This window comes from Chlorocebus sabaeus, chromosome 26, assembly GCF_047675955.1.
Source record: "Chlorocebus sabaeus isolate Y175 chromosome 26, mChlSab1.0.hap1, whole genome shotgun sequence".
NCBI lineage: Eukaryota > Metazoa > Chordata > Mammalia > Primates > Cercopithecidae > Chlorocebus > Chlorocebus sabaeus.
The window spans coordinates 25,271,502-25,285,994 of record NC_132929.1 but is presented as its reverse complement, the minus strand read 5'-3'; the positions used below and the strand labels follow the sequence as shown (position 1 = coordinate 25,285,994).

Genomic DNA, 14,493 nt, shown 5'->3' with positions numbered 1-14,493 from the left:
GTTCACTTCACACCGATGAGTGAGAACATGCGGTGTTTGGTTTTCTGTTCTTGCAATAGTTTGCTGAGAATGATGGTTTCCAGCTGCATCCATGTCCCTACAAAGGACACAAACTCATCCTTTTTTATGGCTGCATAGTATTCCATGGTGTGTATGTGCCACATTTTCTTAATCCAGTCTGTCACTGATGGACATTTGGGTTGATTCCAAGTCTTTGCTATTGTGAATAGTGCCGCAATAAACATCCGTGTGCATGTGTCTTTATAGCAGCATGATTTATAATCCTTTGGGTATATACCCAGTAATGGGATGGCTGGCTCATATGGTACTTCTAGTTCTAGATCCTTGAGGAATCGCCATACTGTTTTCCATAATGGTTGAACTAGTTTACAGTCTCACCAACAGTGTAAAAGTGTTCCTATTTCTCCACATCCTCTCCAGCACCTGTTGTTTCCTGACTTTTTAATGATCGCCATTCTAACTGGTGTGAGATGATACCTCATTGTGGTTTTGATTTGCATTTCTCTGATGGCCAGTGATGATGAGCATTTTTTCATGTGTCTGTTGGCTGTATGAATGTCTTCTTTTGAGAAATGTCTGTTCATATTCTTTGCCCACTTTTTGATGGGGTTGTATTTTTTTTGTTGTAAATTTGTTTGAGTTCTTTGTAGGTTCTGGATATTAGCCCTTTGTCGGATGAGTAGATTGCAAAAATTTTCTCCCATTCTGTAAGTTGCCTGTTCACTCTGATGGTAGTTTCTTTTACTGTGCAGAAGCTCTTTAGTTTAATTAGATCCCATTTGTCAATTTTGGCTTTTGTTGCCATTGCTTTTGGTGTTTTAGACATGAAGTCCTCGCCCATGCCTATGTCCTGAATGGTATTACCTAGGTTTTCTTCTAGGGTTTTTTATGGTATTAGGTCTAACATTTAAGTCTCTAATCCATCTTGAATTAATTTTCGTATAAGGAGTAATGAAAGGATCCAGTTTCAGCTTTCTACTTATGGCTAGCCAATTTTCCCAGCACCATTTATTAAATAGGGAATCCTTTCCCCATTTCTTGTTTTTCTCAGGTTTGTCAAAGATCAGATGGCTGTAGATGTCTGGTATTATTTCTGAGGATTCTGTTCTGTTCCATTGGTCTATATCTCTGTTTTGGTACCAGTACCATGCTGTTTTGGTTACTGTAGCCTTGTAGTATAGTTTGAAGTCAGGTAGCGTGATGCCTCCAGCTTTGTTCTTTTGCCTTAGGATTGTCTTGGCAATGCGGGCTCTTTTTTGGTTCCGTATGAACTTTAAAGCAGTTTTTTCCAATTCTGTGAAGAAACTCATTGGTAGCTTGATGAGGATGGCATTGAATCTATAAATTACCTTGGACAGTAAGCACTCCACTCCTCAGCAAATGTACAAGAACAGAAATTATAACAAACTGTCTCTCAGACCACAGTGCAATCAAACTAGAACTCAGGACTAAGAAACTCAATCAAAACCGCTCAACTACATGGAAACTGAATTACCTGCTCCTGAATGACTACTGGGTACATAACGAAATGAAGGCAGAAATAAAGATGTTCTTTGAAACCAATGAGAACAAAGATACAACATACCAGAATCTCTGGGACACATTTAAAGCAGTGTGTAGAGGGAAATTTATAGCACTAAATGCCCACAAGAGAAAGCTAGAAAGATCTAAAGTTGACACTCTAACATCACAATTAAAGGAACTAGAGAAGCAAGAGCAAACGCATTCAAAAGCTAGCAAAAGGCAAGAAATAACTAAGATCAGAGCAGAACTGAAGGAGATAGAGACACAAACCCTCCAAAAAATCAATGAATCCAGGAGTTGGTTTTTTGAAAAGATCAACAAAATTGATAGACCGCTAACAAGACTAATAAGAAAAGAGAGAAGAATCAAATAGACGCAATAAAAAATGATAAAGGGGATATCACCACCGACCCCACAGAAATACAAACTACCATCAGAGAATACTATAAACAGCTCTATGCAAATAAACTGGAAAATCTAGAAGAAATGGATAATTTCCTGGACACTTATACACTCTCCCAAGACTAAACCAGGAAGAAGCTGAATCCCTGAATAGACCAATAGCAGGCTCTGAAATTGAGGCAATAATTAATAGCCTACCAACCAAAAAAAGTCCAGGACCAGATGGATTCACAGCTGAATTCTACCAGAGGTACAAGGAGGAGCTGGTACCATTCTTTCTGAAACTATTCCAATCAATAGAAAAAGAGGGAATCCTCCCTAACTCATTTTATGAGGCCAACATCATCCTGATACCAAAGCCTGGCAGAGACACAACAAAAAAAGAGAATTTTAGACCAATATCCCTGATGAACATCGATACAAAAATCCTCAATAAAATACTGGCTAACCGGATCCAGCAACACATCAAAAAGCTTATCCACCATGATCAAGTGGGCTTCGTCCCTGAGATGCAAGGCTGGTTCAACATATGCAAATCAATAAACGTAATCCAGCATATAAACAGAACCAAAGACAAAAACCACATGATTATCTCAATAGATGCAGAAAAGGCCTTTGACAAAATTCAACAGCCCTTCATGCTAAAAATTCTCAATAAATTCGGTATTGATGGAACGCATCTCAAAATAATAAGAGCTATTTATGACAAACCCACAGCCAATATCATACTGAATGGGCAAAAACTGGAAAAATTCCCTTTGAAAACTGGCACAAGACAGGGATGCCCTCTCTCACCACTCCTATTCAACATAGTGTTGGAAGTTCTGGCTAGGGCAATCAGGCAAGAGAAAGAAATCAAGGGGATTCAGTTAGGAAAAGAAGAAGTCAAATTGTCCCTGTTTGCAGATGACATGATGGTATATTTAGAAAACCCCATTGTCTCAGCCCAAAATCTCTTTAAGCTGATAAGCAACTTCAGCAAAGTCTCAGGATACAAAATTAATGTGCAAAAATCACAAGCATTCTTATACACCAGTAACAGACAAACAGAGAGCCAAATCAGGAATGAACTTCCATTCACAATTGCTTCAAAGAGAATAAAATACCTAGGAATCCAGCTTACAAGGGATGTAAAGGACCTCTTCAAGGAGAACTACAAACCACTGCTCAGTGAAATAAAAGAGGATACAAACAAATGGAAGAACATACCATGCTCATGGATAGGAAGAATCAATAAACTGTGATTTTTTTAAGGCACTTTGCTGTTGTTACAGCAGCAATAAGAAACTAATATGAGGAGAATTTTTTTTTTTTAGTATCTTGCAAGTCTGAAAAATGTCACACACTTAATTGATGCTCTGTCTATATTTAAATTTACAGACTGAAAGTCATTTTCCTGGCATAATCCTCTAACTTATTGTTCTTTTATCCTCTGATTCTTGCTTACTTTAACATTTTTGTTCTAGTTTCTAGAAGATTTCTTCAGCTGTTTTTCACTAGACTGTTGTTGGATAATTTATATTATTATATTTGCACTTTGCATTTTCTCTTCTTCTGTATTCATTTATAACATGACGTTTTGGTTTCAGGGATACATTATCTTATTATAGCTCTCTAAGAATCTTAAAGACTTTTTTGAAGTTTCCTTCTGTTCCCTACATTGTCTGTACATGCCTAGATTTTATTTTTAGTCGTTTGTTTGGATTTCTATTTTTTTGTTTTTATGTTTTTTATTTTACAATTATTCCATAAATATCTAATAATCTTTAACTTTCTATCCGTTTTGAAATACAGGGATTAAAATGGTGATAGAAAGCCTCATGGTGTCTGAACAGGAATTGTCAAGCATTCAACTTCATGGTACAGCAGGGTTTATCATTAGAAGTTTCTCAAACATTTAAAGAAGGAAAGGGACAATAAAGATAAGAATAAATCAATGAAATTAAAAACAAATGTGCACTAAAGAAAAGCAATAAGGCTAAAACTAGTTCTTTGCAAAGATTAATAAAATTGATAAGCCTTTAGATAGACTGACCAAGATAAAGATAAGTACAAATTTCAGAAATGAAAAATGAAACATCACCACACACACTACAGATTGTAAAGATAATAAGAGGATATTAAGAATAAATATTTATATCAAAATACCTGACATTTTAATTTTTCTTGAAAGATAATTTACCAAAATTAAGAAGTAATAGAATAGCTGAATGAGCCTATATTAATTTTGATAGCTTATGTCTGTATTAGTCTACCTAGGATGCTATAATACAATAGCACAGAGTGGATGACTTAAACAACTGTAGTTTATTTTCTCACAGTTTTAAAGGCCAAAAGTCTAAGACCAAGGTGCCTTCAGTGTTAGTTTCTAGTGAGGCCTCTCTTCGTGGCTCGTAGACCACTGCCTTCTCACCACGTCCTTACAAAGCCTCTTCTCTTATATAGACAGAGCATCAGTTAAGTGTGTGACATTTTTCACATCTGCAAAATACTAAAAAAAAAAAAAAAATCACTCTTTCTCCTCATATTAGTTTCTTATTGCTGCTGTAACAGCAAGCAAAGTGACTTAAAACAACACAAAGTTTATTATTTCACAGTTACTAGATATTTTCACAGATAAAATATTCGTGTGTATATGGAGAGAGAGCATGAGCAAGCAAGCTTTCTGGTGTCTGTTCTTATAATGACACCAATCATATTAGAGCCCCACTCTTTTAGCCTCTTTTAACCTTAATTGTCTCCTCAAAGACTCCATCTCCAAATAAAGTCACATATTGTTAAATGTTAGGGCTTCAACATATGAATTTGGGGTGGGGGCATGATTAGGTCCATTACAGTGTCCTTAATTTAAAACTCCCCCATAATTTCAGGTTCAGGTTCAGGGAACATAACTAGCAGTGTCCACCAAACATTTAAGGAAGAAAGGAAGGAATAGTACTGATCTTTCAGATTTTTAAATTCTTTCAGATAATAGAAAAAACAGAGGCATTTCCCAACTCATTTTTTTTGAGACCATAATAGCCTTAATTCCAAATCTTCACATTATAAGATAGAAAAATTCAGACCAATTTTTCTTATAAACAGTATAATAGCTTATATTATTAGCCTTCCCTTGTCCATTTCTTGTTATATGCATGCCTTTTGTCATATGACATAGTGGAACCTCCAGCTTCATGAGTAGAATATATTTTCCAGCCCCTCGTCCCCTGCTGCTTTCTTGGTGCATTAGTCCATTCTCACATTGCTATAAAGAACTACCGGAGACTGGGTAATTTTAAAGAAAAGAAGTTTAATTGACTCATAGTCCCACAGGCTGTACAGGAAGCATGGATGGGGAGGCCTCAGGAAACTCACAATCATGGCAGAAGGTGAAGGGGAAGCAGACGCGTCCTACATGGCTGGAGCAGGAGGAAGAGGGTGAAGGGGGAGGTGCTACACACTTTTAAACAACCAGATCTCGTGAGAAGTCTATCACAAAACAGCACTAGGGGGATATTGCAAAATCTTTAGAAACCACCCCCATGATCCAGTCACCTCCCATCAGGCCCCACCTCCAACACTGGGGATTCCAACATTTCAACGTGAGATTTGAGTGGAGATACAGAGTTAAACTGTATGACTTGGTAAAAGTCAGAAGTGAGGTTTGGAGGTGAGGGGAAAGGGATTGTTTGGCTGAGTCATTTATTTTTGCATTTGGGTTTCTTTCATACCCCAGTTTGGTCGCCCAACTCACATTGATGCCTAAGACCCAGCTGATTTCTCTTCATTTCTGCAAAGTTACTGTACCATGGCAGGCCAACGAACATGTCAAAGGAAGAGCAGCAGAGCTGGCCCCAAGGTAAGGAAGCTTCCACAGCTTTATGTTCACTTACAAAATTTATATTTCTCTTGGAGTTTTAGGTAATCAGGGCTCCCAGGTAGAGCTGGCTTTGTTAGTGAAACACCAAGGGTTTGGTCTAGGTCTTGATGCTCGCTGCACAGATAGCCAATCACTGAGATGAGTATTGCCAAGGAAGAAAGCTTTAATAGGGTGCTGAAGCCGAGGAGATGGGAGATCAGTCTCAAATCCATCTCCCTGACTAACTAAAATTAGAGTTTTTTAGAGCAGGGAAGAAATGTAACCATGTGTGGGAAAACAGAAATTAGGGAGTGGTGGGGAGGAGGAGTTGGTTAACAGGAAACAGGTGGTCAGTTAGGCAATCATGATGGGCGATGGTAAGGAGTCTAGAGGCTAATTGTCAAGATACAGTGATTTGGTACGTTTTAGTTCCTTGACACTATCTGGGAGGCTTGATGGTTAGTTTTCTGGGAAAGGAACTCGGGTAAGACCAATGTAACTTTCTTAAGTTTTAAGACTAGAAGGATTAATTTCTATATTTATTTAAAGAAACCATAAACATTAGTTCTATAGGACAATTACGCTTGTTTTCAGCTTCATGGGTTTACAATTTCTGCAGTTGCACAGGGCCTTATGCTGAGAAGTACCATGCATTTGGTCTAATGCTCTGATGTTATTATCTTCAAACTCTTAATAATTTTGAACAAGGGACTCTGAATGTTTACAAGTTATTTAACTGGTCCTGCCTCCTGGCATTCACCACTTTTCACTAATCTCATAGAAAAGTATGATTTTTTTTTTGTCCAAGTTTGTCTTACTGTTATCATGGAAGTATAGGTGTTTTATATCCTTCTACATCCTACCAAAAGTAGAAATCTATTTAATTTATACTTTACCTTATTTTAATTTTACCCCAAGAGAAACATGGAATTTTTGAAATTAGAACTTCACTATGCAAGTTTCACTTTCTTAATCCACTTTTCTAATTCCCTTTAATTAAATGTGCATATTACTTGTGGTGCTTTGTACTTGGAGTGCTTTGACAGCCATTACAAGAAAAAAAAAGTCAATACTTAAATTGTTTTCATTAAGTTTAATTCTGTACATTTGTAAATGTATTGCAAGTTCCTTTTAGCCAAACTGCTATACCCACTATCCCTGAAGATATTATATCATGAGTATTTTTCTGTCTGTAAGCCTTTTGTGCACACCGTCTCTCATATCTCTCACTCTTTTCAATCTGACTAGCTCTAGAGTTCCCTGTTTCCCATAACATTTTCTTCACATCTCTATGCATCTTTGCTTCTGTCTAAACATTTGTTTTCCTTTTTTAAATCTTTATTTTTCATTTTTAAGGGTATATTGTAAGTATATATATATTTATGGCATACATGAGATAACTTTTGGTACATACAGTATATAATAATTATATCAGAGTAAGTGGGGTATCTATCATTTCAAGCATTTATCATTTATTTGTGTTGTAGACATTCCAATTATACTCTTTTATTTATTTCAAAAGGTACAGTAAATTATTGTTGACTATAGTTAGCCAGTTGTTCTATCAAATATTAGATCATATTCATTCTCTCTAGCTCTTTTTATTTGTCTGTTTTTTAGAGAGAGTCTCACTCTGTCACCCAGGCTGGAGTATAGTGGCACAATCTTGGCTCACTGCAACCTCCGCCTCTGGGGTTCAAGCGATTCTCCCATCTCAGTCTCTCGAGTAGCTAGGACACCTGGCTACTTTTTTTGTGTTTTTAGTAGAGACGGGGGTTTTACTACATTGGCCAGGCTGGTCTCTTGCACTGTTTACCTCAAGCAATCCACCTGCCTTGGCCTCCCAAAGTGCTGGGATTACAGATGTGAGCCACTATGCCTGGACACTCTGTTTTGTTTTGTTTTGTTTTACTTTTTTTTTCTTTTTTATGGAGATGGGCTCTTGCTGTGTTGCCCAAGCTGGTCTCAAACTCCTAGGCTCAAGCAGTCCTCCTGTCTTGGCCTCCCAAAGTGTGCTGGTATTAGAGGCATGAGCTACTGTGCTTGACCCTAACCTATATTTTTGTACCCATTGACCATACCCACTTTCCCCTCACTTCTCATTCCCTTCCCGGCCTCTGGCAACCATCATTCTACCTCTATCTCCATGAGTTCAATTGTTTAATTTTTTAACCCTCACTGAATACTCATTTTCTATAATGGTTGTCACATACACTGTTTATCTTCTTCTTATATTATCAGTTATATATTTTCTTATACTCATCATATATTTAGATGAATGAAATATCCCCCAACTCAAGTATGTAATTATTTTTTAGAAATTATTTTCTAAAACATGAACTTGTGATTCTGTAATCTTGACCACTTTATATATTGATATGAAATATGTGTTTTAATAAATAAAAATGTAATACAATCTTTTCAGTGATATCACCATGGATATTAGGGCATTAGACTTCTGAATTCTTCTTATTTTTGCCTTCTCACTGGATTTTCATTCTCTAGAAGTTTTTTTATTATTTTTCAAGTACCTATACATTTCTGACATTCATCTACTCATTTATGCTTTCATTTATGCACACTGCAAGTACTTATTATGCATTGACTATGAACCAGCCACTGTGTGAAACTGTGATTGCACCATAGTTTCTGTCCTCATAGAGATAATCTGCTGTATGTTACCATGGAGAAAACTTTGGGGGATAAGAAAGGCTTGATGGACAAAGTGACTTTTAATTTGTTATTTGAAGTAAGAGTTAAATAGGCCAAGAAAGGATTGGAAGAAGAGGGTTTGGGAAAGGGAGACTTCTAGGCAGAAGAAAGAATGTAGGCAAAGTCTCTAAGGCACAAAGGAGAAAGGTGTGGTCTGGATTAAAATTAGTTTGTCTAATGTTGAATACATTTGAAATCACAAAGAAACTACTAAAAATGTGACTTTTTTCTATTAGACTGGAACATCCAAACATTTAAATTTATTTTAACTATGTAACTAGTTAAGTTTTTAAAATACTTTATCAGCAAGAACATATTATATTTTTGGCTCTGGATTTATTATAGAGACTATCCATGATAGCCCAAAATATCTTGGAACTCTTTTAGGAATCTGAAATGAGAACCTTAAGCAAGATTCATGTGGAGTTTTTCTCTAGGGCTAGTGTATAAGAGGGAAGCCTATTATAAAATTTGGTTTGGAGGCTAAGAATTTAAGCATTTATGTGTGTCCCTTTTCAAAGTGGAGGGATGGTACAAAGTGAACATTTTATGATATCTTCCTGCTCTAAAAATGATAACTTAGAGTATTTTTTCATTTGAGTAAATTATTTGTAAATATTATGAATAGTCTAGTGAGTTAATGCCAATGAACAATATTGATATTACTTTATTAGAAAATGCAAGAACCTCCAAAGAGCATTGAAGAATTCTTAAAGTTTCAAAATTGGGTGAGTAGAGCATCTTATTTTCTGTGCCAGTACATCATTTTAAAATATCAGTTATGGAGATGTAGAGGACTTAGAACAAACTTTAAGACTAGAAATTTCTGAAATATGTTTCAATGTGGAAAGTGTGTATATAAATACTTAATATCCTTTGAGTAGGCTCTGTGTTGTAGTCTTTCCCTCTTGTCAACATTCTGTTCTCTTTTTCACATTAAAAAAATTCTAGCCCTATACAGACATTTCTATATACTTTTGTTAATGTAAGATTTTTGTCTTATGTATTTACACCTTAAAGAATATCCAACAATTATGCTTACTTACCTCATTTATTTATGCACCACACCTGAGACAGGTAATTTGTAGAGGTGTTACATCAGTATTCCCTGATTATTGAATCAGAGTGAAAAATTCAAAATGTGTTTTCCTGTTGAAAGTTCAGTTTCCATTGTTATGTTTAATTATTGACTTCGCCTGCAGTTTTTGGACTCGCTAAGTCTTCCCTTGGATCCATGCACCTGCAAGTGTGAAGGTCATATTTGTTTTGCATTGAGGAATGTCAAGTAAGGGTCAAAATAAACATGTCAGTATAGAAAACAAAGAAAAGATGGCTTTTTAATGAGGTATGTTTGTATTTTGAGTGGATTGGAATATAAATAATCTACATTTATTTATGCTTAAATATAAATAGTGTTTGCTGTGATTAAACTGCTAACAATGTAGTTTCAGAAATATCTACTTTTAAATATATATTTTCTGTTTTATATATTTATTTAGATAAGATTTTTTTTGTTTTGTTTTTTTGTTTTTTGTTTTTACTTTCAATGTTTTGGGAAAGGATTGCGCTTGGATGAAAACATTCCTAGTTACAAGAGTTTACTTCAGTCACATGGTGTAGCTAAGTATGTTGAAATACTTTTAGGACAAACTTTTTGTAACTACTTTTGATTTAAATAATGATGCAAATGTGCTGCAGCCTAATGACAATGTTTCAGGACTTTTTAATGTTTTAAGTTTTAAGTTAAAATTAAGCTAAATTCAGCAAATAATGGAGACTGTATTATTATACATGTTTGAGGACCTATGATTTTAAATAAAAAATTCTAATTATTTGAAGTAGTAAATATGTAATCCCTGTGTTTAAATTGAGAATGATACCAATCAAATCAAGATAATAGGTTTATGCCAGCTCTTCACTAAATATAGGATAAAACCAAATCAAACCATGTCTTATTAATAGTATGTCAGTAGTATCATCTTTGTATGCAAATGACATATTTATATTTGTATTCAAAGGCTATATTTATAGCCTTCAATTTTTATCAGATAGCATTTGATAAAACAACATATCCATTTGTATCATTTTGTCATTTATAGGTTTATCTGTAAATCTTTTCTTATTGTCTGAATTTCACAACGAAATACATTCTGTAGTTATTTTTTATGGTTTGGGTATGTTTATACATTGCCAAACTATTGGATATTTGAAAATATTCAGGAATAAAATGACTAGATGTTTAATTTTTTGTTTGCTATACAAAGTCTTTGTCTAATAGACGATGGTAAAATAGTAATGACTGCTGGCCGGGCGCGGTGGCTCACGCCTGTCATCCCAGCACTTTGGGAGGCCGAGGCGGGTGGATCATGAGGTCAGGAGATAGAGACCATCCTGGCTAACACGGTGAAACCCCGTCTCTACTAAAAAACACAAAAAAATTAGCCGGGCGTGGTGGCGGGCGCATGTGTGTGTCCCAGCTACTCCGGAGGCTAAGGCGGGAGAATGACGTGAACCTGGGAGGCGGAGCTTCCTGTGAGCCGAGATTGCGCTACTGCACTCCAGCCTGAGTGATAGAGCAAGACTCCGTCTCAAAAATAAAAAATAAATAAAAAAAGTAGTGACTGCCATGAATTCATTTAAGAAATATTTTTGAACACCTGCTATGTGCCAGACACATAGATGCTTCAGATACATCAGTGAATAAAAACAAGCGAAGATGCCTGCCCTCGTGGAGCTGTTGTTCTTTTAGAATTGAAGCATATTATTAAGCCAAGCTCTGCTATTAACTAGCATTATAACAGTACTTGCAACCTACATGTTAGCTACTGGTTTCTCTTGTCTTCTACTTAATCTTTTATCATATCATCTAAATTCTTCTCTTTTTTGCCAGTTCCTACCATTTCTATCTTTTTTGGTAATTTTAATATTTTATATCATCTACTCTTTTTCACCTCTTCCTATCTCCTGTTATACTTCCGTGTATCTTTTTATCTTCAATTGTTTTTATCCTCTCATTTCTCTGTTGATCATTTCCCACATTCCCTTCACTCCATCACAATTCTGTTTCTAGTTTTATTTTTATAAAAATATTTTTATAGTTTATTTTTATAACTTCTTTTTCCACTATTGTTGTATCAGTGTCAGCTCTCTTACTTATCCTATTCATTCACTCATTTAGTTATTTCTGTTCACTACCCACTATTTGTGCAATATTTTTCTGGACACTGGAGTTACAGCAATGAACAAAGACAAAAATTTCTACTCTTATGGAATCTGTATTATCTTCCTCCTTTTTGTCTCATTTCTCTTTACTATCACACTTTAAAAAACTCTTTTTGGTTCTTCAAGTACTAAAATGTTGATTCCAATTTCTTCCATATTTATTTATTATACTTTTTATTTTTCGTGTTATTTATTTCTGACTACCTTTTTTCTGTGTCCATGCAACTTTTATCTGGTAGAACTTTATAAAATTCATCTTCTCTTAGTTCATCAATGTTAATTTTTGTTAACAGGCCTGTTAGATTTGTAATCTGTATCTGGAGAGTACTCAGATCCATGCTATGATTTTTCTTAGAGGATCAAAATTATTTTATGATAGAGAAAATAATTATTTCAATCCCATTCTCTTTATTGAGGGAATAGCCTGATTTATTTGCTTATTTGTTTATTCATTTATTTATTCATTAATCCATTTAAATCCTTATATCAAAGCTTAATATAAGGGAAGAAGAGCTAAATAATAGTCACTTTTCCTACTAATTCTAGTTATGCTTCTTATTTCTTACCTTTTGTTTGATACTTCAGCATTGTCTCTTGGGCTTTGGGACATAGATGAAGACTTAACTATATATTCAATAAAAAAAATTCGTCTCTAAACTCCACGAGAGCCCTTTTGTCTGTCTACTCTCCCTTCTCCATCTCTAGTTTTGTATTAGCATATAATAATTTGTGCTTCTGCCACTGCCATAGTTAATTGCAGTAATTAAAATAAACATAACAAAGACATAGCCAGTTCTTGCTTCACTGACCCTGTTTTAAATAAGATAAATGTTCTTCTTACTTATTAGTAAGGACCACAGTGCTATAATGTAGAATTTAACTCCATAGGGAACAATAACTTCTAGTCCAATTCTTTTGTTCCTTTGGGATTTGAATACATTTATTTACTTTTAATTAATGTAATCACCATAGACTCTGGATGCTCATACTCTAGTAGTAGTGTTGATTTCCTTTCTGGCATTATGAGCTGCCTGACATCTCATCTGCCTGTTAGCTGCTAGTTGACTCAGTTTGCCTTTTTAGGTCTGGCCACAAAATTTATTTTTTAGATAACACTCTATTCAAGAGGTATCTTACTGAAGGCAAAATATAAAGGAATAAGGAAGGAAGGTAATAGAGAAATGAAATGGGGAAAATAGATTATGATCTGCTATAAGATATAATCTACTCCAATATAATCATCTGGTATCCATTTAATAATACAGCCACAAAGAATTCATTAAAAGAATTTAAAAATCACCTTCTTTGTATTAATGGCTTTGGGATACCAGTCAATCCCTTGATTACCTTGGTAATGTAGAGAAGACAGAGTCTCATCAGCCTTGTAAAATTTCTGGAAACTTTATTCAGCTCATAATATTTCAATATCTTGGGAAAAAGGATTGTGATATCTCAAGCCTGACATAAAGAATACATTTTCATAAAGATTTGTACATATTATAACATCTTTTCAAATTCCTTTTAGCCTCTTCCTACTCCCTCAACTCCCCTAACAACAGCAATACATGACTCATAAGGACTATGTTTTCGAAGTATCTGGCATTCTAAATTGACAGTGTTTGTCTTCAGGGATTTTACCCTGTGACCTTTTCTTATTCTTCAAAGTCTTTTAAATTTTTGATACAGTTTTCTACATTTCAATGCTGAAAAACTTTCCCAAGTGGCTATGCGTCTTATTTAAGATACACATTTACAGGATTTGAAAGAGGGCACTTACGTATTTATATAACACTCTTTTTTTCAAAATGACAGAGGGACCTTTTTGGAAAAGTTTTCCAGTGTTAAACACTGGGTATTATTTTCATATCTTACTGGTAGCACAGTTAATAAATGAACACGTGTATGATGAGTTTAGGATTGCTTTTAAAGGAAGAGAAAAGGAGATGGCACAGCCCTAGGTGGGTTTGAAATTTCTGATCTGCAGACTTCAGATTTCTTCCTCTTAAGCTAAGTCCCCAGTGTATTTTACCCAAACTCCATTGCAGAGTTTCATCCTACACAAGTCTCCCACCATTCCAAAACGTATTCTCTTATTCATAAGCTTTTAATTATGTTGACTAACTTTCTTTGTTTTGCTCTTATTTGATTATATTAAAAGATCTTATACTTAGATTTGCAAATATTAATGTTATGGTTCCACTTCCCTTCTTCTCTTCATTTCCTTTGTTTCCCTTTGATTCCATCTCCTTCCTTTCCTAAACAATTTAGTATTAAAGCCATTTGGCGGCCACACAAGGCAGGCTTCCACATTGAGAAAGAAGGGTTTGCTGTGGTGGCCCTGAGCAAGATTTCTGAGTCCAACAATGGTGAGGAGGATGTCCATGTGACACCACAGGTATCAGAATCCAAGGGAATGATGATGATATTCATACATAAACGGAGAAGAGGAAGGTAGCCTTCACTCTGATGTGGGAGGTCAGAGATCAAGTGGGGGTAAGGAGGATGTCCTCGCAGAATTGGCAACCTAACATGGAGTATTAGAGCCCAAGTAGTATGAAAAGGGTATCCACGTAGGGAAGAGTCTGGGAGCAAATATGAGAGATTGGTTACATAAAAGGATTGATCAAATGAGTAAATATATTAAAGATAATGGCAGCTAGGTTTTTAATTGTTAGGGATGGCAATTATAATATGGAAAGAGAGAAAGCTAGAATGGTTAGAATTGGAATTAGAGGCATCAGTGTGAACTCATGGCTTTGAAGATATAAAAGTAA

The 14,493-nt window shown here is 35.2% G+C and overlaps 1 protein-coding gene across 7 annotated transcripts in view; it reads left to right on the top strand.

Moving 5' to 3' along the window:
* The window catches only part of FAM227B (family with sequence similarity 227 member B), a 521,377-nt gene that overhangs the window by 220,593 nt on the left and 286,291 nt on the right, over positions 1-14,493 (top strand). For 6 of the 7 annotated variants that reach the window (XM_038009969.2, XM_073012157.1, XM_073012160.1 and 3 more), the window contains 2 exons: positions 5,663-5,785; positions 9,172-9,225. In XM_038009969.2, coding sequence (XP_037865897.2) covers positions 5,735-5,785; positions 9,172-9,225 — 105 coding nt within the window. In that variant the 5' untranslated portion in view covers positions 5,663-5,734. The remainder of the gene's footprint in view (positions 1-5,662; positions 5,786-9,171; positions 9,226-14,493) is intronic. The other variant, XM_073012159.1, reaches the window with a different exon arrangement.